Source organism: Entelurus aequoreus, linkage group LG22 (assembly GCF_033978785.1).
Source record: "Entelurus aequoreus isolate RoL-2023_Sb linkage group LG22, RoL_Eaeq_v1.1, whole genome shotgun sequence".
In the NCBI taxonomy this organism is placed as follows: domain Eukaryota; kingdom Metazoa; phylum Chordata; class Actinopteri; order Syngnathiformes; family Syngnathidae; genus Entelurus; species Entelurus aequoreus.
Window position 1 is genome coordinate 35,782,185 of NC_084752.1, and position 26,083 is coordinate 35,808,267.

A 26,083-nucleotide genomic window follows, 5' to 3' on the forward strand; every position below is an offset into this window, starting at 1 on the left:
TTTCAAAAAATAAAAATTTTCTGCCATTTTCGGGTGTTGTCGAGACTCCTGATGAGGTTTTGAGACATCTCCTACAACTACAGGACCAAAATTGTGCTGTTGAAGCAAGACCGTTTTTTACATTTTTGTGTAAGGGCCCTTCCCCTTACGACATTTTAGCGAAAAAAAGTTTTTCGACAAATGTGCATTTTCTGACATTTTCGGGTTTTGTAGGGACTCCTGATGAGGTTTTGAGACATCTCCTACAACTACCGGACCAGTATTGTGCTGCTGAAGCAAGACCGTTTTTAAAATTTTTGTGTAAGGGTCCCCCCTTACGACATTTTAGCGAGAAAAAGTTTTCGAAAAATATATATTTTCTGCCATTTTCGGGTGTTGTCGAGACTCCTGATGAGGTTTTGAGACATCTCCTACAACTAGAGGACCAGCATGGTGTGCTGAAGCAAGACCGTTTTTTATATTTTTGTGTAAGGGTCCCCCCTTCGACATTTTAGCCAGAAAAAGTTTTCAAAAAATATACATTTTCTGCCATTTTCGGGTGTTGTCGAGACTCCTGGTGAGGTTTTGAGACATCTCCTACAACTACAGGACCAAAATTGTGCTGTTGAAGCAAGACCGTTTTTTACATTTTTGTGTAAGGGCCCTTCCCCTTACGACATTTTATCGAAAAAAAGTTTTTCGACAAATATACATTTTCGGGTGTTGTCGAGACTCCTGATGAGGTTTTGAGACATCTCCTACAACTACAGGACCAGTATTGTGCTGCTGAAGCAAGACCGTTTTTAAAATTTTTGTGTAAGGGTGCCCCCTTACGACATTATAGCGAGAAAAAGTTTTCGAAAAATATATATTTTCTGCCATTTTCGGGTGTTGTCGAGACTCCTGATGAGGTTTTGAGACATCTCCTACAACTACAGGACCAGCATGGTGCTGCTGAAGCAAGACCGTTTTTTATATTTTTGTGTAAGGGTCCCCCCTTCAACATTTTAGCGGAAAAAAGTTTTCAAAAAATATTATTTTTCTGCCATTTTCGGGTGTTGTCGAGACTCCTGATGAGGTTTTGAGACATCTCCTACAACTACAGGACCAAAATTGTGCTGTTGAAGCAAGACCGTTTTTTAAATTTTTGTGTAAGGGTGCCCCCTTACGACATTTTAGCCAGAAAAAGTTTTCAAAAAATATACATTTTCTGCCATTTTCGGGTGTTGTCGAGACTCCTGATGAGGTTTTGAGACATCTCCTACAACTACAGGACCAGTATTGTGCTGCTGAAGCAAGACCGTTTTTAAAATTTTTGTGTAAGGGTCCCCCCTTACGACATTTTAGCGAGAAAAAGTTTTCAAAAAATATACATTTTCTGCCATTTTCGGGTGTTGTCGAGACTCCTGATGAGGTTTTGAGACATCTCCTACAACTACAGGACCAAAATTGTGCTGTTGAAGCAAGACCGTTTTTTACATTTTTGTGTAAGGGTGCCCCCTTACGACATTTTAGCCAGAAAAAGTTTTCAAAAAATATACATTTTCTGCCATTTTCGGGTGTTGTCGAGACTCCTGATGAGGTTTTGAGACATCTCCTACATCTACAGGACCAGTATTGTGCTGCTGAAGCAAGACCGTTTTTTACATTTTTGTGTAAGGGTCCCTCCCCCCTTACGACATTTTAGCAAAAAAACGAAAGTTGTCAAAAAATAAAACATTTCTGTCATTTACAGGTTTTGTCGGGACCCCTGATGAGGTTTTGAGACATCTCCTACAACTACAGGACCAGCATGGTGCTGCTGAAGCAAGACCGTTTTTTATATTTTTGTGTAAGGGCCCTTCCCCTTACATTTTATCGAAAAAAAGTTTTTCGACAAATATACATTTTCTGCCATTTTCGGGTGTTGTCGAGACTCCTGATGAGGTTTTGAGACATCTCCTACAACTACATGACCAGTATTGTGCTGCTGAAGCAAGACCGTTTTTAAAATTTTTGTGTAAGGGTCCCCCCTTACGACATTTTAGCGAGAAAAAGTTTTCGAAAAATATATATTTTCTGCCATTTTCGGGTGTTGTCGAGACTCCTGATGAGGTTTTGAGACATCTCCTACAACTACAGGACCAGCATGGTGCTGCTGAAGCAAGACCGTTTTTTACATTTTTGTGTAAGGGTCCCCCCTTCGACATTTTAGCGGAAAAAAGTTTTCAAAAAATATTATTTTTCTGCCATTTTCGGGTGCTGTCGAGACTCCTGATGAGGTTTTGAGACATCTCCTACAACTACAGGACCAGTATTGTGCTGCTGAAGCAAGACCGTTTATTAATTTTTTGTGTAAGGGTGCCCCCTTACGACATTTTAGCCAGAAAAAGTTTTCAAAAAATATACATTTTCTGCCATTTTCGGGTGTTGTCGAGACTCCTGATGAGGTTTTGAGACATCTCCTACAACTACAGGACCAGCATGGTGCTGCTGAAGCAAGACCGTTTTTTACATTTTTGTGTAAGGGTCCCCCCTTCGACATTTTAGCGGAAAAAAGTTTTCAAAAAATATTATTTTTCTGCCATTTTCGGGTGCTGTCGAGACTCCTGATGAGGTTTTGAGACATCTCCTACAACTACAGGACCAGTATTGTGCTGCTGAAGCAAGACCGTTTATTAATTTTTTGTGTAAGGGTGCCCCCTTACGACATTTTAGCCAGAAAAAGTTTTCAAAAAATATACATTTTCTGCCATTTTCGGGTGTTGTCGAGACTCCTGATGAGGTTTTGAGACATCTCCTACAACTACAGGACCAGTATTGTGCTGCTGAAGCAAGACCGTTTTTAAATTTTTTGTGTAAGGGTCCCCCCTTACGACATTTTAGCGAGAAAAAGTTTTCGAAAAATATATATTTTCTGCCATTTTCGGGTGTTGTCGAGACTCCTGATGAGGTTTTGAGACATCTCCTACAACTACAGGACCAGTATTGTCCTGTTGAGAAAAATCAACAATCCCTAAATTAGCTGCATTGTTTTTTTTAAGCCTTGTAGCCTATTATCTGCAGACTACTGGCTAGTAACGCACCAACAATTCCACCACCGAAAAAAAGACTTTGAACACCCAAACAGGATGTTGCCATGACGTATCTACTTCCGCTGGCGAAAGCCTCGACCAAAGATGAGGTCAAAGTGGCAAACATGGCCGTTTAGGCTGCAGGCCCATTTGAAAAGACTGGATTCAAACGACCTCATGACGTGGCCCAAAAATATCCACATTTAAAGTGTTTAGACTGGAAACAAACATCCAATATTTGTTACTTGAGGCCATACAAAAATGTGATTTGGTGTAAAGTCATGTTCAACATGATTCAACACTACATTAAGTGCATTGTCTCATAAATACAGGATCAGGCACCATATAAAAATGAGCCGACATTTTTGAATGAAAGACACTGCAGTTCGAAATGTGTCCACTAGATGTCGCTATAGCAATTATGTGTATCTTTGTAGACAATGCTATATATGTAAAAAAATAAAATAAATACACATGATGTTAGTGCACCAGTCGAAGAAAATGAGCAAACTACATGAATAACATCCTGTAATTGGATTTGTGTATTATTTAACACTAATGAGTTGACTAAAGAACATTGTCCCATAATTTATTCAGAAAGTATAAATAACGACAAATAAAGATAGAATGTAGTGTAAAAAAACAACAACATTATTCCATCCATCCATCCATCTTCTTCTGCTTATCCAAGGTGGGGTCGCGGGGGCAGCAGCCTAAGCAGAGAAGCCCAGACTTCCCTCTCCCCAGCCACTTCGTCCAGCTCTTCCCGGGGGATCCCGAGGCGTTCCCAGGCCAGCCGGGAGACATAGTCTTCCCAACGTGTCCTGGGTCTTCCCCTGGGTCGGACGTGCCCTAAACACCTCCCTAGGGAGGCGTTCGGGTGGCATCCTGAGCAGATGCCCGAACCACCTCATCTGGCTCCTCTCCATGTGGAGGAGCAGCGGCTTTACTTTGAGTTCCTCCCGGATGGCAGAGCTTCTCACCCTATCTCTAAGGGAGAGCCCCGCCACCCGGCGGGGGAAACTCATTTGGGCCGCTTGTACCCGTGATCTTGTCCTTTCGGTCATAACCCAAAGCTCATGACCATAGGTGAGGATGGGAACTTAGATCGACTGGTAAATTGAGAGCATTGCCTTCCGGCTCAGCTCCTTCTTCACCACAACGGATCGATACAGCGTCCGCATTACTGAAGACGCCGCACCGATCCGCCTGTCGATCTCACCATCCACTCTTCACTCGTGAACAAGACTCTGAGGTACTTGAACTCCTCCACTTGGGGCAGGCTCTCCTCCCCAACCCGGAGATGGCACTCCACCCTTTTCCGGGCGAGAACCATGGACTCCCAGTCGCTTCACACTCGGCTGCGAACCGATCCAGTGAGAGCTGAAGATCCTGGCCAGATGAAGCCATCGGGACCACATCATCTGCAAATAGCAGAGACCTAATCCTGCAGCCGAACCGATCCAGTGAGAGCTGAAGATCCTGGCCAGATGAAGCCATCAGGACCACATCATCTGCAAATAGCAGAGACCTAATCCTGCAGCCACCAAACCGGATCCTCTCAACGTCCTGACTGCGCCTAGAAATTCTGTCCATAAAAGTTATGAACAGAATCGGTGATAAAGGGCAGCCTTGGCGGAGTCCAACCCTCACTGGAAACGTGTCCGACTTACTGCCGCCAATGCGGACCAAGGTCTGACACTGATCATACAGGGAGTGGACCGCCACAATCAGACAGTCCGATACCCCATACTCTCTGAGCACTCCCTACAGGACTTCCCGAGGGACACGGTCGAATGCCTTCTCCAAGTCCACAAAGCACATGTAGACTGGTTGGGCAAACTCCCATGCACCCTAAAGGACCCTGCCGAGAGTATAGAACTGGTCCACAGTTCCACGACCAGGACGAAAACCACACTGTTCCTCCTGAATCCCGTGGTTCGACTATCCGGCAACAACATTATGATTTGTACATTTGACACCCTTGCTGTAGGTAATACAACTCCTTATATCAACTGGTAATCCTCTATATATCTACACTACTGCAAAGTACTACAATACAAAATGGTGTGGCAGGAAGAACAAACCAGATTGGACCAATTTGAGTAATACAAAAACTTCTTAGTAAAACTTAGATTCAAGGCTTAATTGACTTCAATGCTGTGAAAGTGTGAGATTGTGTGATAAGTGCAGGAGGTTAAATAGGATGTCACTGATAATTACCAACCATTATCCAATCATGTGAATGCAGCGATGGTGATAATGATAGCATGACCTGAGGTCTTATGGAAGGTAAAGAATGGGAATCTGGACTTACCTGATATGGACATCATGTTGGTCATGGCGCAGGTGGCATGTTGGAGAGAAGGAAGGAAACACATGTTAGCCACTTTGGAAACATGATGGTAGAGTTGAGGAGAAATAAGCAAGATGGTAGATGGAAATATACAATGGAGTGCATATCCCACATTTCTCATCTGATTTAAAAGCCATCCAACATCCACACACTCCACTCACCCTGGACATTCAGGCCAGCATGTTTTCCGTTTCCGAAAATTCCCTAAATACTCGTAATTACCAGCAATTTACAGGAATGAACAGGCAATGTACAAACCTCTCTATAGTCCAGTTTTTTTCAACCGATTCCAACCATTCCACCATCCACACACTCCACTCACTTTGGACAATACAACTATCAATTTCCAAGTTCAAAGAAATTCCCAGAGTTCCCAGAATTCCTGTTTTTTTAAAGCCCTTTGGTCACCTCTTCCTGGAAAGTTTTCACGGTCCACATTTTTCAACCGTTTTTGACCATTCCACCTTCAAAACATTCTTCTTATATTAGGACAACAAAACTACCATTTTTCTTTTCATACAAATTCCTGGTTTTCCCGAAATTCCGAAATACCTATTTAAATTTAAACCGTTACTACGTCAACATTGTTCAACCGTTTTGAAAGACTGCAACACCAACTTGTATTACTTATATTTTCAAACATTCCTGTTTTTCCCAAAATTTCTAGGAAATTCCCAATCCAATGAATAAACATATTTATAGTTTTACGATGCCCAAAATTTTCAAAATGTTGCCCCATTTTTTACCGAATTCCGACCTTTCCACCATTCACATACACTACCGTTCAAAAGTTTGGGGTCACATTAAAATGTCCTTATTTTTCAATGAAGATAACTTTAAACTAGTCTTAACTTTAAAGACATACACTCTATACATTGCTAATGTGGTAAATGACTATTCTAGCCGCAAATGTCTGTTTTTTGGTGCAATATCTACATAGGTGTATAGAGGCCCATTTCCAGCAACTATCACTCCAGTGTTCTAATGGTACAATGTGTTTGCTCATTGGCTCAGAAGGCTAATTGATGATTAGAAAACTCTTGTGCAATCATGTTCACACATCTGAAAACAGTTTAGCTCGTTACAGAAGCTACAAAACTGACCTTCCTTTGAGCAGATTGAGTTTCTGGAGCATCGCATTTGTGGGGTCAATTAAACGCTCAAAATGGCCAGAAAAAGAGAACTTTCATCTGAAACTCGAAAGTCTATTCTTGTTCTTAGAAATGAAGGCTACTCCACAAAATCTTTTGGGTGACCCCAAACTTTTGAACGGTAGTGTATGTCGAACACAAACCATGTTGTCATTTTCCGAAAATTCACGTTTTTCCTGGAATTTCCAGTAATTTTCTCCCCGTTGACAATGAACGGGAAATATACAATCGACTGCATATCCCACATTTCTCATCTGATTTCAAACCGATCCAACATCCACACACTCCACTCACCCTGGACATTCAGGCCAGCATGTTTCCCAGTTCCGAAAATTCCCTTGATTACCAGGAATCTCTACATGCCACTTTTTTTCAACCGGTTTCAACCGTTCCACCATCCACACACTCCACTCACCACTTTGGACAATCAAACTACCATTGTCCAAGTTCAAAGAAATTCCCAGAGTTCCCAGAATTCCCGTTTTTTCAAAGCCCTATTGTCACCTCTTCCTGGAAAGTTTTCACAGTCCACATTTTTCAACAGTTTTTGACCATTCCACCTTCAAAACATTCTTCTTATATTGGGACAACAAAACTACCATTTTTCTTTTCATACAAATTCCTGGTTTTCCCGAAATACCTATTTAAATTTAAACCGTTACTACGTCAACATTGTTCAACCGTTTTGAAAAACTGCAACACCAACTTATTCATAACATCCAGGACAATTGTTGTATTACTTATATTTTCAAACATCCATGTTTTTCCCAAAATTTCTAGGAAATTCCCAATCCAATGAATAAACATATTTATAGTTTTACGATGCCCAAAATTCTCAAAATGTTGCCCCATTTTTTACCGAATTCCGACCTTTCCACCATTCACATATGTCGAACACAAACCATATTGTCATTTTCCGAAAATTCACGTTTTTCCTGGAATTTCCAGTAATTTTCTCCCCGTTGACAATGAACGGGAAATATACAATCGACTGCATATCCCACATTTCTCATCTGATTTAAAACCGATCCAACATCCACACACTCCACTCACCCTGGACATTCAGGCCAGCATGTTTCCCAGATCCGAAAATTCCCTTGATTACCAGGAATCTCTACATGCCACTTTTTTTCAACCGGTTTCAACCGTTCCACCATCCACACACTCCACTCACCACTTTGGACAATCAAACTACCATTGTCCAAGTTCAAAGAAATTCCAAGAGTTCCCAGAATTCCCGTTTTTTTCAAAGCCCTATTGTCACCTCTTCCTGGAAAGTTTTCACAGTCCACATTTTTCAACAGTTTTTGACCATTCCACCTTCAAAACATTCTTCTTATATTGGGACCACAAAACTACCATTTTTGTTTTCATACAAATTCCTGGTTTTCCCGAAATTCAGATTTAAATTCAAACCGTTACTATGTCAACATTTTTCAAACGATTTGAAAAATTCCAACACCAACTTATTCATATCATCCAGGAACAATTGTTGTATTACTTATATTTTCAAACATTCCTGTTTTCCCAAAATTCCCAAATTTCTAGGAAATTCCCATTGAAATGAATAAACATATTTATAGTTCTACGATGCCCAAAATTCTCTAAATGTTGCTCCATTTTTTAACCGATTCCGACCTTTCCACCATTCACATATGTCAAACACAAACCATGTTTTCATTTTCCCAAAATTCACGGTTTTCCCGGAATTTCCAGTAATTTTCTCCCAGTTGACAATGAACGAGAAATATACAATCGACTGCATATCCCACATTTCTCATCTGATTTAAAACCGATCCAACATCCACACACTCCACTCACCCTGGACATTCAGGCCAGCATGTTTCCCAGTTCCGAAAATTGTCTTGATTACCCATAATTACCAGGAATCTCTATATGCCACTTTTTTTCAACCGGTTTCAACCATTCCACCATCCACAACACTCCACTAACTTTGGACAATCAAACTACCATTGTCCAAGTTAAAAAAAAAAAGTTCCAGGAGTTCCCAGAATTCCCGGTTTTCCTAAGCCCTATTTACACTTCTTCCTGGAAAGTTTTCACAGTCCACATCTTTCAACCTTGTTTGACCATTCCACCTTCAAAACATTATTCTTATATTGGGACAGCAAAACTACCATTTTTATTTTCGTACTTTTTTCCAGTACTTCTGCAGACTTCAAATACACCAAAACAGGTACCAATAGGTAAGAAATGTTGGGTCTACGTAGCAGATCCCCTTTAAAGTGTGGATTTTTTTTCTCATGTTTTTTTTCCATTTTTAGTTTTCTTCTTCAAGTTACATGATCTATTTAACAATTGCTCATGTTTCACAGTGCAGAGTGACCTCTAATAACTTCCAGAGAAACCATGCATGTGCTGCCCTGTTGCAACTATTCATGTTGTTATTAATATAAAAAAAAAAGACAGTGAGCCATGGCCGTATGGAAGTATTAAGTATTAAGTGGGATTAGCAGGGTTTTCCAAAAGTGTCACATAGTGTATCAAACATAAAGTGCATGCTTGAGCTGAGCTCTGCGGTCAATATGATGAATCAATACTTCTCATAATAATGCTACTTCTGTCTTGTGTCCTTTCCAATACCGGAAGGGATGATATGTCGCATTGATTTGCCGAGATAAAAGGCTTCCTGACTCCAATGTAGAAATAATGTTGTGTCAAAAGCAAAGTGACACAGGAAGGACGGAGGCTGACACAAAAAGCAATATTAGTCTTCCTGGGAGACACTAATTGTGTGTCAGCTAACATGTCGCTTATGACTTGTGGAAGACTTGGTTGGACAAGAGATAAGTTGACTGTGATTACAGAAGGAACATGATGTCACTAATAAGACACGAGTGTGTGAAAGACCAGACATTACACAACTGGTGTGAGATTATACACCAAAAACCATAGTTGTATTATTATTATTCCACCACAAAACTTGGGTGTGCTCCACAGCCCACAGTCTTCATCTCATCGGAACCGTTCATTTATCAAAACTTTCGACTCGACCGGCAATCGTGAGCTTCCCAAAATAAAAATAAATATCCTAGATTACCCAGAATTCCCGGTTTTTCAGATCATTTTCTCCATTGAAAATGAAGAGCCATTTTTCGAACTTGCACAATTTCCACATTTCTCAACCGATTCCAACCGTTCCAACATCCAAACACTCCACTCACCTTGGACAACAAACTACCATTTCCAAGTTCAAAGAAATTCCAGGAGTTCCCAGAATTCCCGGTTTTTCAAAGCCCTATTGTCACCTCTTCCTGGAAAGTTTTCACAGTCCACATTTTTCAACCATTTTTTACCATTCCACCTTCAAAACATTTGTTAATTGGCACAACAAAACTACCATTTTTCTTTTCCTACAAATTTCCGGTTTTCCTGTGATTCCGAAATACCTATTTAAATTTAAACCGTTACTACGTCAACATTTTTCAACCGTTTTGAAAAATTCCAACACCAACTGATTTATATCATCTAGGACAATTCCCAAATTTCTAGGAAATTCCCATTCAAATGTATAAACATATTTATACTTCTACGATGCCCAAATTTCTCAAAATGTCGCCCCATTTTTTACCCGATTCCGACCTTTCAACCATCCACCCACACTGCGCTTCACATATGTCGAACACAAAATATGTTGTCCCTTTCCCAATATTCAGTTTTCCCGGAATTTCCAGTCATTTTCTCCCCGTTGACAATGAACGGGAAATATACAATCGACTGCATATCCCACATTTTTCATCTGATTTAAAACCGATCCAACATCCACACACTCCACTCACCCTGGACATTCAGGCCAGCATGTTTTCCGGTTCCGAAAATTCCCTAAATACCCGTAATTACCAGGAATTTACCCCCCCTGCTGAAAATGAACGGCCAATATACAAACCTCTCTATAGCCCAGTTTTTTCAACCGATTCAAACCGTTCCAACATCCACACACTGAACTCACTTTGGACAATCAAACTACCATTTTCCAAGATCAAAGAAATTCTAGGAGTTCCCAGAATTACCGGTTTTCCAAAGCCCTATTTTCACCGCTTCCTGGAAAGTTTTCACAGTCCACATTTTTCAACCATTTTTAACCATTCCACCTTCAAAACATTTCTTAATTGGGACAAAAAAAATTAAAAAAAAAATTTTCGTACAAATTTCCGATTTTTCCCGAAATTCCGAAATACCTATTTCAATTCAAACTGTTACTACAACATTTTTCAACCATTTTGAAAAATTCCAACACCAACTTATTCATATAATCTAGGACAATTGTTGTATTACTTATATTTTCAAACATTTTTTTTCCCCCAAAATTCCCAAATTTCTAGGAAATTCCCATTCAAATGAATAAACATATTCATAGTTCTACGATGCCCAAAATTCTCAAAATGTTGCCCCATTTTTTACCCGATTCCGACCTTTCAACCATCCACCCACACTGCTCTTCACATATGTCGAACACAAAATATGTTGTCCCTTTCCCAATATTCACAGTTTTCCCGGAATTTCCAGTCATTTTCTCCCCGTTGACAATGAACGGGAAATATACAATCGACTGCATATCCCACATTTTTCATCTGATTTAAAACCGATCCAACATCCACACACTCCACTCACCCTGGACAGTCAGGCCAGCATGTTTTCCGGTTCCGAAAATTCCCTAAATACCAGTAATTACCAGGAATTTACCCCCTCTGCTGAAAATGAATGGGCAATATACAAACCTCTCTATAGCGCAGTTTTTTCAACCGATTCAAACCGTTCCAACATCCACACACTGAACTCACTTTGGACAATCAAACTACCATTTTCCAAGATCAAAGAAATTCCAGGAGTTCCCAGAATTCCCAGTTTTCCAAAGCCCTATTTTCACTGCTTCCTGGAAAGTTTCCACAGTCCACATTTTTCAACCATTTTTGACCATTCCACCTTCAAAAGATTTCCTAATTGGGACAAAAAAAACTACAATTTTTTTTCAGACAAATTTCCGGTTTTCCCGAAATTCCGAAATACCTATTTCAATTCAAACTGTTACTACGTCAACATTTTTCAACCGTTTTGAAAAATTCCAACACCAACTTATTCATATCATCTAGGACAATTGTTGTATTACTTATATTTTCAAACATTCCTGTTTTTCTCCAAATCCCCAAATTTCTAGGAAATTCCCATTCAAATGAATAAACATATTTATAGTTCTACGATGCCCAAAATTGTCAAAATGTTGCCCCATTTTTTACCCGATTTCGACCTTTCAACTATCCACCCACACTGCTCTTCACATATGTCGAACACAAAATATGTTGTCCCTTTCCCAATATTCACAGGATTCCCGGAATTTCCAGTAATTTTCTTTCCGTTGACAATGAACGGGAAATATACAATCAACTGCATATCCCACATTTCTCATCTGATTTAAAACAGATCCAACATCCACACACTCCACTCACCCTGGACATTCAGGCCAGCATGTTTTCCGGTTCCGAAAATTCCCTAAATACCCGTAATTACCAGGAATTTACCCCCCCCTGCTGAAAATGAACGGCCAATATACAAACCTCTCTATAGCCCAGTTTTTTCAACCGATTCAAACCGTTCCAACATCCACACACTCCACTCACCTTGGACAATCAAACTACCATTTTCCAAGATCAAAGAAATTCTAGGAGTTCCCAGAATTACCGGTTCCAAAGCCCTATTTTCACCGCTTCTTGGAAAGTTTTCACAGTCCACATTTTTTAACCAATTTTAACCATTCCACCTTCAAAACATTTCTTAATTGGGACAAAAAAAACTAAAAAAAAATTTTTCGTACAAATTTCTGGTTTTTCCCGAAATTCCGAAATACCTATTTCAATTCAAACTGTTACTACAACAACATTTTTCAACCGTTTTGAAAAATTCCAACACCAACTTATTCATATAATCTAGGACAATTGTTGTATTACTTATATTTTCAAACATTCTTTTTTTCCCCAAAATTCCCAAATTTCTAGGAAATTCCCATTGAAATTAATAAACATATTTATAGTTCTACAATGCCCAAAATGGTCAAAATGTTGCCCTATTTTTTACCCGATTCCGACCTTTCAACTATCCACCCACACTGCTCTTCACATATGTCGAACACAAAATATGTTGTTCCTTTCCCAATATTCACAGGTTTCCCGGAATTTCCAGTAATTTTCTCTCCGTTGACAATGAACGGGAAATATACAATCAACTGCATATCCCACATTTCTCATCTGATTTAAAACTGATCCAACATCCACACCCTCCACTCACCCTGGACAGTCAGGCCAGCATGTTTTCTGGTTCCGAAAATTCCCTAAATACCCGTAATCACCAGGAATTTACGGGAATGAACGGGCAATATACAAACCTCTCTATAGCCCAGTTTTTTCAACGGATTCCAACCGTTCCAACATCCACACACTCCACTCACCTTGGACAATCAAACTACCATTTTCCAAGTTCAAAGAAATTCCAGGAGTTCCCAGGATTCCCGGTTTTCCAAAGCCCTATTTTCACCGCTTCCTGGAAAGTTTTCACAGTCCACATTTTTCAATCATTTTTGACCATTCCACCTTCAAAATATTTCTTAATTGGGACAACAAAACTAGCATTTTTCTTTTCCTACAATTTTCCGGTTTTCCCGAAATTCCGAAATACCTATTTAAATTCAAACTGTTACTACGTCAACATTTTTCAACCGTTTTGAAAAATTCCAACACCAACTTATTCATATCATTTAGGACAATTATTGTATTACTTATATTTTCAAACATTCCTGTTTTTCCCGAAATTCCCATTGAAATGAATAAACATATTTATAGTTCTACGATGCCCAAAATGCACAAAATGTTGCCCCATTTTTTGCCCGATTCCGACCTTTCAACTATCCACCCACACTGCTCTTCCCATATGTCGAACACAAAATATGTTGTCCCTTTCTCAATATTCACAGGTTTCCCGGAATTTCCAGTAATTTTCTCCAGTAATTTTCTCCCGTTGACAATGAACGGGAAATATACAATCGACTGCATATCCCACATTTCTCATCTGATTTAAAACCGATCCAACATCCACACACTCCACTCACCCTGGACATTCAGGCCAGCATGTTTTCCGGTTCCGAAAATTCCCTAAATGCCCGTAATTACCAGGAATTTATGGGAATGAACGGGCAATATACAAACCTCTCTATAGCCCAGTTTTTTCAACCGATTCAAACCGTTCCAACATCCACACACTGAGCTCACTTTGGACAATCAAACTACCATTTTCCAAGTTCAAAGAAATTCCAGGAGTTCCCAGAATTCCCAGTTTTCCAAAGCCCTATTTTCACTGCTTCCTGGAAAGTTTCCACAGTCCACATTTTTCAACCATTTTTGACCATTCCACCTTCAAAAGATTTCCTAATTGGGACAAAAAAAACTACAATTTTTTTTCGTCCAAATTTCCGGTTTTCCCGAAATTCCGAAATACCTATTTAAATTCAAACTGTTACTACGTCAACATTTTTCAACCGTTTTGAAAAATTCCAACACCAACTTATTCATATCATCTAGGACAATTGTTGTATTACTTATATTTTCAAACATTCCTGTTTTTCTCCAAATCCCCAAATTTCTAGGAAATTCCCATTCAAATGAATAAACATATTCATAGTTCTACGATGCCCAAAATTGTCAAAATGTTGCCCCATTTTTTACCCGATTCCGACTTTTCAACTATCCAACCACACTGCTCTTCACATATGTCGAACACAAAATATGTTGTCCCTTTCCCAATATTCACAGGATTCCCGAAATTTCCAGTAATTTTCTCCTCTTTGACAATGAACGGGAAATATACAATCGACTGCATATCCCACATTTTTCATCTGATTTAAAACCGATCCAACATCCACACACTCCACTCACCCTGGACATTCAGGCCAGCATGTTTTCCAGTTCCGAAAATTCCCTAAATACCCGTAATTACCAGGAATTTACCCCCCTTGCTGAAAATGAACGGCCAATATACAAACCTCTCTATAGCGCAGTTTTTTCAACCGATTCAAACCGTTCCAACATCCACACACTCCACTCACCTTGGACAATCAAACTACCATTTTCCAAGATCAAAGATATTCTAGGAGTTCCCAGAATTACCGGTTTTCCAGAGCCCTATTTTCACCGCTTCCTGGAAAGTTTTCACAGTCCACATTTTTCAACCATTTTTAACCATTCCACCTTCAAAACATTTCTTAATTGGGACAAAAAAAACTACAATTTTTTTTTCGTACAAATTTCCGATTTTTCCCGAAATTCCGAAATACCTATTTCAATTCAAACTGTTACTACAACAACATTTTTCAACCGTTTTGAAAAATTCCAACACCAACTTATTCATATAATCTAGGACAATTGTTGTATTACTTATATTTTCAAACATTCTTTTTTTCCCCAAAATTCCCAAATTTCTAGGAAATTCCCATTGAAATGAATAAACATATTCATAGTTCTACGATGCCCAAAATTCTCAAAATGTTGCCCCATTTTTTACCCGATTCCGACCTTTCAACCATCCACCCACACTGCGCTTCACATATGTCGAACACAAAATATGTTGTCCCTTTCCCAATATTCACAGGTTTCCCGGAATTTCCAGTCATTTTCTCCCCGTTGACAATGAACGGGAAATATACAATCAACTGCATATCCCACATTTTTCATCTGATTTAAAACCGATCCAACATCCACACACTCCACTCACCCTGGACATTCAGGCCAGCATGTTTTCCGGTTCCGAAAATTCCCTAATTACCAGTAATTACCAGGAATTTACCCCCTCTGCTGAAAATGAACGGCCAATATACAAACCTCTCTATAGCGCAGTTTTTTCAACCGATTCAAACCGTTCCAACATCCACACACTCCACTCACCTTGGACAATCAAACTACCATTTTCCAAGATCAAAGATATTCTAGGAGTTCCCAGAATTACCGGTTTTCCAGAGCCCTATTTTCACCGCTTCCTGGAAAGTTTTCACAGTCCACATTTTTCAACCATTTTTAACCATTCCACCTTCAAAACATTTCTTAATTGGGACAAAAAAAACTACAATTTTTTTTTTCGTACAAATTTCCGATTTTTCCCGAAATTCCGAAATACCTATTTCAATTCAAACTGTTACTACAACAACATTTTTCAACCGTTTTGAAAAATTCCAACACCAACTTATTCATATAATCTAGGACAATTGTTGTATTACTTATATTTTCAAACATTCTTTTTTTCCCCAAAATTCCCAAATTTCTAGGAAATTCCCATTGAAATGAATAAACATATTCATAGTTCTACGATGCCCAAAATTCTCAAAATGTTGCCCCATTTTTTACCCGATTCCGACCTTTCAACCATCCACCCACACTGCGCTTCACATATGTCGAACACAAAATATGTTGTCCCTTTCCCAATATTCACAGGTTTCCCGGAATTTCCAGTCATTTTCTCCCCGTTGACAATGAACGGGAAATATACAATCAACTGCATATCCCACATTTTTCATCTGATTTAAAACCGATCCAACATCCACACACTCCACTCACCCTGGACATTCAGGCCAGCATGTTTTCCGGTTCCGAAAATTCCCTAATTACCAGTAATTACCAGGAATTTACCCCCTCTGCTGAAAATGAACGGCCAATATACAAACCTCTCTATAGCGCAGTTTTTTCAACCGATTCAAACCGTTCCAACATCCACACACTGAACTCACTTTGGACAATAAAACTATCGTTTTCCAAGATCAAAGAAATTTCAGGAGTTCCCAGAATTCCCAGTTTTCCAAAGCCCTATTTTCACTGCTTCCTGGAAAGTTTCCACAGTCCACATTTTTCAACCATTTTTGACCATTCCACCTTCAAAACATTTCCTAATTGGGACAAAAAAAACTACCATTTTTTTTCGTACAAATTTCCGGTTTTCCCGAAATTCCGAAATACCTATTTAAATTCAAATTGTTACTACGTCAACATTTTTCAACCGTTTTGAAAAATTCCAACACCAACTTATTCATATAATCTAGGACAATTGTTGTATTACTTATATTTTCAAACATTCTTTTTTTCCCCAAAATTCCCAAATTTCTAGGAAATTCCCATTGAAATTAATAAACATATTTATAGTTCTACAATGCCCAAAATTGTCAAAATGTTGCCCTATTTTTTACCCGATTCCGACCTTTCAACTATCCACCCACACTGCTCTTCACATATGTCGAACACAAAATATGTTGTTCCTTTCCCAATATTCACAGGTTTCCCGGAATTTCCAGTAATTTTCTCTCCGTTGACAATGAACGGGAAATATACAATCGACTGCATATCCCACATTTCTCATCTGATTTAAAACAGATCCAACATCCACACACTCCACTCACCCTGGACAGTCAGGCCAGCATGTTTTCCGGTTCCGAAAATTCCCTAAATGCCCGTAATTACCAGGAATGTATGGGAATGAACGGGCAATATACAAACCTCTCTATAGCCCAGTTTTTTCAACCGATTCCAACCATTCCAACTACCACACACTGCACTCACCTGGGACAATCAAACTACCATTTTCAAAGTTCAAAGACATTCCAGGAGTTCCCAGAATTCCCGGTTTTCCAAAGCCCTATTTTCACCGCTTCCTGGAAAGTTTTTACAGTCCACATTTTCAAGCATTTTTGACCATTCCACCTTCAAAACATTTCTTAATTGGGACAACAAAACTACAATTTTTGTTTTGGTACAAATTTCCGGTTTTCCCGAAAATCCTATTTCAATTCAAACTGTTACTACGTCAAACTTTTCAAGCGTTTTGGAAAATTCAAACACCAACCCGTTCCTATCATCTCGGATAATTGTTTTATTACCTATATTTTCAAAAATTCCTGTACTTCCCAAAATTTCCAAATTTATAGGAAATTCCCATTCAAATGAATAAACGTATTCATAGTTCTACGATGCCCAGAATTCTCAAAATGTGGCCCCATTTTTTTACCTGATTCCGACCTTTCAACCATCCACCCACGCTGCTCTTCACATATGTCGAACGCAAACCATGTTGTCACTTTCCCAAAATTACAGGTTCTCCCAGAATTTCCAGTAACTTTCTCCCCATTGACAATGAATGTGAAGTACTACTCAGTGGCCTAGTGGTTAGAGTGTCCGCCCTGAGATCGGTAGGATGTCAGTTCACACCCTGGCCGAGTCATACCAAAGACTATAAAAACGGGACCCATTACCTCCCTGCTTGGCACTCAGCATCAAGGCTTGGAATTGGGGGTTAAATCACCAAAAATGATTCCCGGACGCAACCACTGCTGCTGCCCACTGCTCCCCTCACCTCCCAGGGGCTGAACAAGGGGATGGGTCGAATGCAGAGGACAAATGTCACCACACTTAGTGTGTGTGTGACAATCATTGGTACTTTAACTTAACTTAAAGTATACAATTAACGGCATATCCCACAGATCCAACATCCACACAGTCCACTCACCCTGGACATTCATGTTTGCCGGTTCTGAAAATTCCCAGATTACCCGGAATTACCAGAAATTTCCCCCGTTGAAAATGAATGGGCAATATACCCACTTTTTTCAACCAATTCCAACCGTTCCAACATCCCCACACTCCACTCACCCTGCACATTTAAGCATCTCAGTTCCGTCGACGAGTATTGGCGACTCGCGCACATAGGGCCTTCACACGCAATTCCGACCGGAATTGCAAATTGTAGTGAGTGCTTGACATCCTACTTCAATCCCATCATAACCTTGATTTATTGACCTGACTGGGTCCATATTTCACAATAAAGCAGTTGTTAGAGGGGTCTCCTGAAAACCCTCCGTCAGGATCTCAGATGGACAGGCGCTGTAATAGAAAGTGTGTGATTTATGGACGCATGTCCTGCAGACGAGCAACCACTAGTGGGGATTGGTGTGCAGTAAAACCCCATGACTGTTATTTCATGACAGAAACAAACATGTTTGACCTATGAAGGGGAAAAGCTGCTCAAAGTTTGTCAAAGGTCAGAAGCGGGTAACCCGAGTGTCATTATTTACGCCGGCTTGTTTACCCATGACAGAGTGACTGAAGCCAAGGGTTAATAACTTGTCGTGACCTCAGATCAACACGGACTACTCTTATACACCTCCATTCTGCATATCACAGCTCCACCAAAAAGATCCAACATGATAAAAGTGAATAAAAGTAGGTTGACCTACTTGGGTATTTTTTTTTTTTTTTTTTTTTTTTTTCCAAGAAGGTGCCGCTGTAGTGGCTGCTGGTAGAAGGAGCTCTGTGCTCTTGTGTCATCCTTTTGTGTTCCTGATGTTGTTTTCATGGGGGGGTTTCTTGCCTTTTGGTCGGGGACCCTTTGGGACTGTGTGACAAGGGGTGGCACTTTCCTGACTTCTGCGGTGCTTTTTTTGTCAACTTCTGGATCTGCCTCCCGGGAGCCTTTTGGTCATGGAGACCAGCTGCTGGGTCTCTGCCACACCAGATTCAGTTTGGAGAGACTGGAGGAGATGCGGATGAAGGGACAGGACTGCGGAGCTGGTGCTGAGCGCCGGGACAGACAAGCTTCACAGTGTCGTGGCTGAATGAGCAGGCATCGAACACCTTGTCTCCTTGGACGTACTTGGGGATGTCTCTGCGCTGCTGACCTGTCTCCGCTCGGGATGGTCTCCTGCTGGCCCCACTATGGACTGGACTCTCACTATTATGTTAGATCCACTATGGACTGGACTCTCACTATTATGTTAGATCCACTATGGACTGGACTCTCACAATATTATGTTAGATCCACTATGGACTGGACTCTCACACTATTATGTTAGATCCACTATGGACTGGACTCTCACTATTATGTTGGATCCACTATGGACTGGACTCTCAGTATTATGTTAGATTCACTGTGGACTGGACTCTCACTATTATGTTAGATCCACTATGGACTGGACTCTCACACTATTATGTTAGATCCACTATGGACTGGACTCTCACTATTATGTTGGATCCACTATGGACTGGACTCTCAGTATTATGTTAGATTCACTGTGGACTGGACTCTCACAATATTATGTTAGATCCACTATGGACTGGACTCTCACTATTATGTTAGATCCACTATGGACTGGACTCTCACTATTATGTTAGATCCACTATGGACTGGACTCTCACAATATTATGTTAGATCCACTATGGACTGGACTCTTACACTATTATGTTAGATCCACTATGGACTGGACTCTCACACTATTATGTTAGATCCACTATGGACTGGACTCTCACTATTATGTTAGATCCACTATGGACTGGACTCTTACACTATTATGTTAGATCCACTATGGACTGGACTCTCACACTATTATGTTAGATCCACTATGGACTGGATTCTCACACTATTATGTTAGATCCACTATGGACTGGACTCTCACAATATTATGTTAGATCCACTATGGACTGGACTCTCACACTATTATGTTAGATCCACTATGGACTGGACTCTCACACTATTATGTTAGATCCACTATGGACTGGACTCTCACAATATTATGTTAGATCCACTATGGACTGGACTCTCACAATATTATGTTAGATCCACTATGGACTGGACTCGCACTATTATGTTAGATTCACTATGGACTGGACTCTCACAATATTATGTTAGATCCACTATGGACTGGACTCTTACACTATTATGTTAGATCCACTATGGACTGGACTCTCACACTATTATGTTAGATCCACTATGGACTGGACTCTCACAATATTATGTTAGATCCACTATGGACTGGACTCTCACAATATTATGTTAGATCCACTATGGACTGGACTCTCACAATATTATGTTAGATCCACTATGGACTGGACTCTCACACTATTATGTTAGATCCAGTATGGACTGGACTCTCAAACTATTATGTTAGATCCACTATGGACTGGACTCTCACTAGGCGGAGTCGGCTCTCTCGGTTGCTTTGTTGGGTCTGCTCCTGTCTCTGGCCATGCCCCCCCCCCCTTCACCCCAGTAGACAATGGCGTGGAACACCGCAGAGGCCACCACACCGCATATGTTTTATTTTGTTGTTTTTACTTATGTAGCTGTATGTAGAAGTGGCTGGTTTGCATCAGTTCTGCTCTTTTAATGTCTTTAATGTTCTTTGTGTTCTCTGATGTTTCCCTCTTACACACATGTTTATGTGTGCTATGGCTATGAGGGTTTTTTTTTTTCTTGGCCTCAGTTGGACCCCATTTCCAGGGAAAGAGGCTTAGACTGAATTTTTTTTTTCTCTCCCCCCCTGCCCAGCGTTTACCCGTTTCTCACCTTTTTTGTAAGAGGTGCAGTAAGTTGGCAGACCTGTCAGCGATCCTATTCTGTCTCCCTGTAATGTTTGGTCCTGTTCTTTCTCCCTGTAATGTTTGTCTGATCTTAAAAAACTTCATTTCCCCTCGGGGATTATTAAAGTATTTGTGATTCTGAGTAGGCATGGATCAGGACAGCTATTGACTGGTTGACTGACCATTGTTACTTTCCTATGAAATACATTAGCAGTTTTTTATGTGCAAGCCTAAAAAAAAACGAAGAATAAAGCGTGTCTTCCCTGGCTTGGAGGGGATAAAGTCTGTTCGCAGACGGACATTCATCCAGCTGTTTCCGTTTTTCAGCTCGGTGCCCAAGAAGAACATCATCCTTCCCTTTCTCTGACATTTTTATGGCGCCGGTGTCTTCCAGGAGTCAACGCTCCATTGTGGGACTTAACAGTGGGAAAGAAGTCCATTGGCCATATTGGGATTCTTAAGGAAAAGGTTTCTTAAGGATTCTTAAATCCACGTTTGCATGCCTGCCTTCCTAATCCACACGATAGTGAAGTTTACAAGAGTTGATCCACCTGACCTCACCTTCACTGTACCAGCCTCAAAGTGGTGGACCAGCCAGCGTTTTTCACTCTCTCTATACTTGCGGCTTTTTCCGGCTGTTGGAAGCGATCAAATGGCGAAGAGGACAGCAGTTCCTCAAGAGGTGATCAAGAAGGGCAAAATAGCGCAAGATTTTAAAGGCCTACTGAAAGCCACTACTACCAACCACGCAGTCTGATAGTTTATATATCAATGATGAAATCTTAACATTGCAACACATGCCAATACGGCCGGGTTAACTTATAAAGTGCAATTTTAAATTTCCCGCTAAACTTCCAGCTGAAAACGTCTATGTATGATGACGTATGCGCGTGACGTTAATCGTTGAAACGGAAGTATTGGTACACCATTGAATCCAATACAAAAAAGCTCTGTTTTCATCTCAAAATTCCACAGTATTCTGGACATCTTTGTTGGTGAATCTTTTGCAATTTGTTTAATGAACAATGGAGACTGCAAAGAAGAAAGTTGTAGGTGGGATCGGTGTATTAGCGGCTGGCTGCAGCAACACAACCAGGAGGACTTTGACTTGGATAGCAGACGCGCTAGCCGACGCAAGCCGCAGACCGCACGGATGATCGGGTGAAGTCCTTCGTCCTTCCGTCGATCGCTGGAACGCAGGTGAGCACGGATGTTGATGAGCAGATGAGGGCTGGCTGGCGTAGGTGGAGCGCTAATGTTTTTGTCATAGCTCTGTGAGGTCCCGTTGCTAAGTTAGCTTCAATGGCGTCGTTAGCAACAGCAGTGTTAAGCTTCGCCAAGCTGGGAATTATTAACCGTGTAGTTACATGTCCACGGTTTAATAGTATTGTTGATCTTCTGTCTATCCTTCCAGTCAGGGGTTTATTTATTTTGTTTCTATCTGCATTTGAGCCCGATGCTATCACGTTAGCTCCGTAGCTAAAGAGCTTCACCGATGTATTGTCGTGGAGATAAAAGTCACTGTGAATGTCCATTTCGCGTTCTCGACTCTCATTTTCAAGAGGATATAGTATCCGAGGTGGTTTAAAATACAAATCCGTGATCCACAATAGAAAAAGGAGAAAGTGTGGAATCCAATGAACCCTTGTACCTAAGTTACGGTCACAGCGAAAAAAGATACGTCCTGCACTGCACTCTAGTCCTTCACTCTCACTTTCCTCATCCACGAATCTTTCATCCTCGCTCAAATTAATGGGGTAATCGTCGCTTTCTCGGTCCGAATCTCTCTCGCTGCATTGAAAACAATGGGGAAATGTGAGGAGTCCTTCCTCCGGTGATGTCACGCTACTTCCGGTACAGGCAAGGCTTTTTTTTATCAGCGACCAAAAGTTGCGACCTTTATCCTCGATGTTCTCTACTAAATCCTTTCAGCCAAAATATGGCAATATTGCGAAATGATCAAGTATGACACGTAGAATGGATCTGCTATCCCCGTTTAAATAAAAAACATTTCATTTCAGTAGGCCTTTAAGAAAAACCAGCGAGAATGTTGCCAGGCGCTCCAGACCAGTGGAAGAACACAGTGATGACTTCATTAAAAGGTTGTGGTTGAATAAAATGACAATATGATACGTCACAATTTACAGTTCCTCTTTTCAACATGTTCGAAAAGGAGTAGGAAGAAGCAGAGCCTACTAAATCCTGCTCTTTTTCCATCACATTTGTTCTTTCTAATTTGTACTACATGCAGTCACATATCTTTTAGACTGGATAATGCAATACATATTGTAGTAATATTAGGGTTGCAAAATTCCGGGAATATCTAAAGTTGGAAACTTTCCATGGGAATTAACAGTAATTAATGGGAAATGAATGGGAATAAACATTGAATGCAACATGCTAGATCTTGCAGCATGATTATTAGCTAAAACAACCTGATTTAATGCAAATTCAGTAGAATTTCAACCCTGCACTGTGCATTCCTCCATCACATGTGCAGTGCATTCTTCCATCACATGCACAGATCATTCCCAGCATGCTACACACTACACAGAGGTGGGTAGTAACGCGCTACATTTACTCTGTTACATATACTTGAGTAACTTTTGGGATAAATTGTACTTCTAAGAGTAGTTTTAATGCAACATACTTTTACTTTTACTTGAGTACATTTATAGAGAAGAAACGCTACTTTTACTCCGCTCCATTTATCTACATTCAGCTCGCTACTAATTTTTATCGATCTGTTAATGCACGCTTTGTTTGTTTTGGTCTGTCAGACAGACCTTCAAAGTGCCTGCGTTTCACCAAATACTGGAGACGTTTCACTCCGTTCCACCAATCAGATGCAGTCACTGGTGACGTTGGACCAATCAAACAGAGCCAGGCGGTCACATGACCTGACTTAAACAAGTTGAAAAACGTATTGGGGTGTTACCATTTAGTGGTCAATTGTACGGAATATGTACTGTACTGTGCAATCTACTAATAAAAGTTTCAATCAATCAATCAAAAGTGTGAAGGAAAAAAGACACTTTTTTATTTCAACCGTACATCCCATCAGAAGCCTAAAGACAGACCGCACAGTTCCTTTCTTCACAATAAAAGTGCCGCTCCATCGCGCCTGCCCTTACAAAATAAGAGTCTCCGAAAGCCAGCGCAAACAAGCTAGCAAGCTACGGAGTTTGCCGCCAATGTATTTCTTGTAAAGTGTATAAAAACGAATATGGAAGCTGGACAAATAAGATGCCAAAAACCAACCACTTTCATGTGGTATTAGACAGAAAGGACAAACTTTTTTTCTCCTCCATTTGAAAACGTGGACGTTATCATCACTGTTGTCTGATTCCAATCAATGCAAGTCATCAGAATCAGGTAATACACCAACCTATATTCTTGTCTTCAGGAAAGAAAGGAATCTATATGTGTTAAACATGCATGTATATTTATTAAAACACCTTTAACATGTAAACAAAAACGGCAAAATAAATAAATAGAAATTATATACTGTATATATCAATGTATGTATATGTATATATATATATATATATATATATATATATACAGTGTATATATATATATATATATATATATATATATATATGTGTGTGTGTATATATATATATATATATATATATATGTGTGTATATATATATGTATATATATATATATATATATATATATATATATATATATATATATATATATATATATACATATATATATGTGTGTATATATATACATATATATATATATATATATATATATATATGTATATATATATATGTGTGTGTATATATATATATATATATATATATATATATATATATATATATATATATATATATATATATATATATATATATATATATATATATTAGAGATGTCCAATAATATCGGTCTGCCGATATTATCGGCCGATAAATGCTTTAAAATGTAATATCGGATAATATTGGTATCGGGTTTTTTTATTAGTATTGGTATCGTTTTTTTTTTTTTTAAATCAACATAAAAAAGACAAGATACACTTACAATTAGTGCACCAACCCACAAAACCTCCCTCCCCCCATTTACACTCATTCACACAAAAGGGCTGTTTCTTTCTGTTATTAATATTCTGGTTCCTACATGATATATCAATATATATCAATACAGTCTGCAAGGGATACAGTCCGTAAGCACACATGATTGTGCGTGCTGCTGGTCCACTAATAGTACTAACCTTTAACAGTTAATTTGACTCATTTTCATTCATTACTAGTTTCTATGTAACTGTTTTTTTATTGTTTTACTTTCTTTTTTATTCAAGAAAATGTTTTTAATTTACTCATCGTATTTTATTTTATAAATTTTTTTTAAAAGGACCTTATCTTCACCTTACCTGGTTGTCCAAATTAGGCATAATAATGTGTTAATTCCACGACTGTATATATCGGTATCGGTTGATATCTGTATCTGTAATTAAGAGTTGGACAATATCGGAATATTGGATATCGGCAAAAAAGCCATTATCGGACATCCCTAATATATATATATATATATATATATATATATATATATATATATATATATATATATATATATATATATATATATATATATATATATATATATATATATATATATATATATAATATGTGTTTGTATGTTACTCATCAGTTACTCAAAACTTGAGTAGTTTTTTCACAACACACTTTTTACTTTTACTCAAGTAAATATTTGGGTGACTACTCCTTACTTTTACTTGAGTAATAAATCTCTAAAGTAACAGTACTCTTAGTTGAGTACAATTTCTGGCTACTCTACCCACCTCTGACACTACAGCAGGGCTATTGAGGCCACACTAGTATTTGAGCCCAAGGACTTCATCCAGTCAGGTAAGTGTTGATGATATTACTGGGGTAAATATATTTGATCTATGGTATTTAATTTGAATAGAGGTGTAATTGCTTGTTACAGTATGACTGTAGACTACTCCAGCTAGCTAGCTGTTCCTGTACTTGTTCAATGATTTTGGGGCCAATATCTCTAGCTAGCTAGGTTTATGTACCACCACAGTCTCATAATGAACCCAAAATATTTCTCCGTTAACCGTGGTGCTAATTTTCTTTATGTTAAATCCCATTCATTTATGCTAACAACGTTAGCGAT

The 26,083-nt window shown here is 39.3% G+C and overlaps 1 protein-coding gene across 3 annotated transcripts in view; it reads right to left on the bottom strand.

Moving 5' to 3' along the window:
• ctnna2 (catenin (cadherin-associated protein), alpha 2) overlaps positions 1 to 26,083 on the bottom strand; it is a 960,302-nt gene that overhangs the window by 726,132 nt on the left and 208,087 nt on the right. The window contains exon 8 of one of the 3 annotated variants that reach the window (XM_062033033.1): positions 5,120 to 5,349. The exons of the other annotated variants lie outside the window; for them this stretch is intronic. Within the exon in view, the coding sequence (XP_061889017.1) occupies positions 5,242 to 5,349 (108 nt within the window). The 3' untranslated portion in view covers positions 5,120 to 5,241. Of the gene's footprint in view, positions 1 to 5,119; positions 5,350 to 26,083 lie in introns of those variants that run through there. 3 annotated transcript variants of the gene reach the window in all.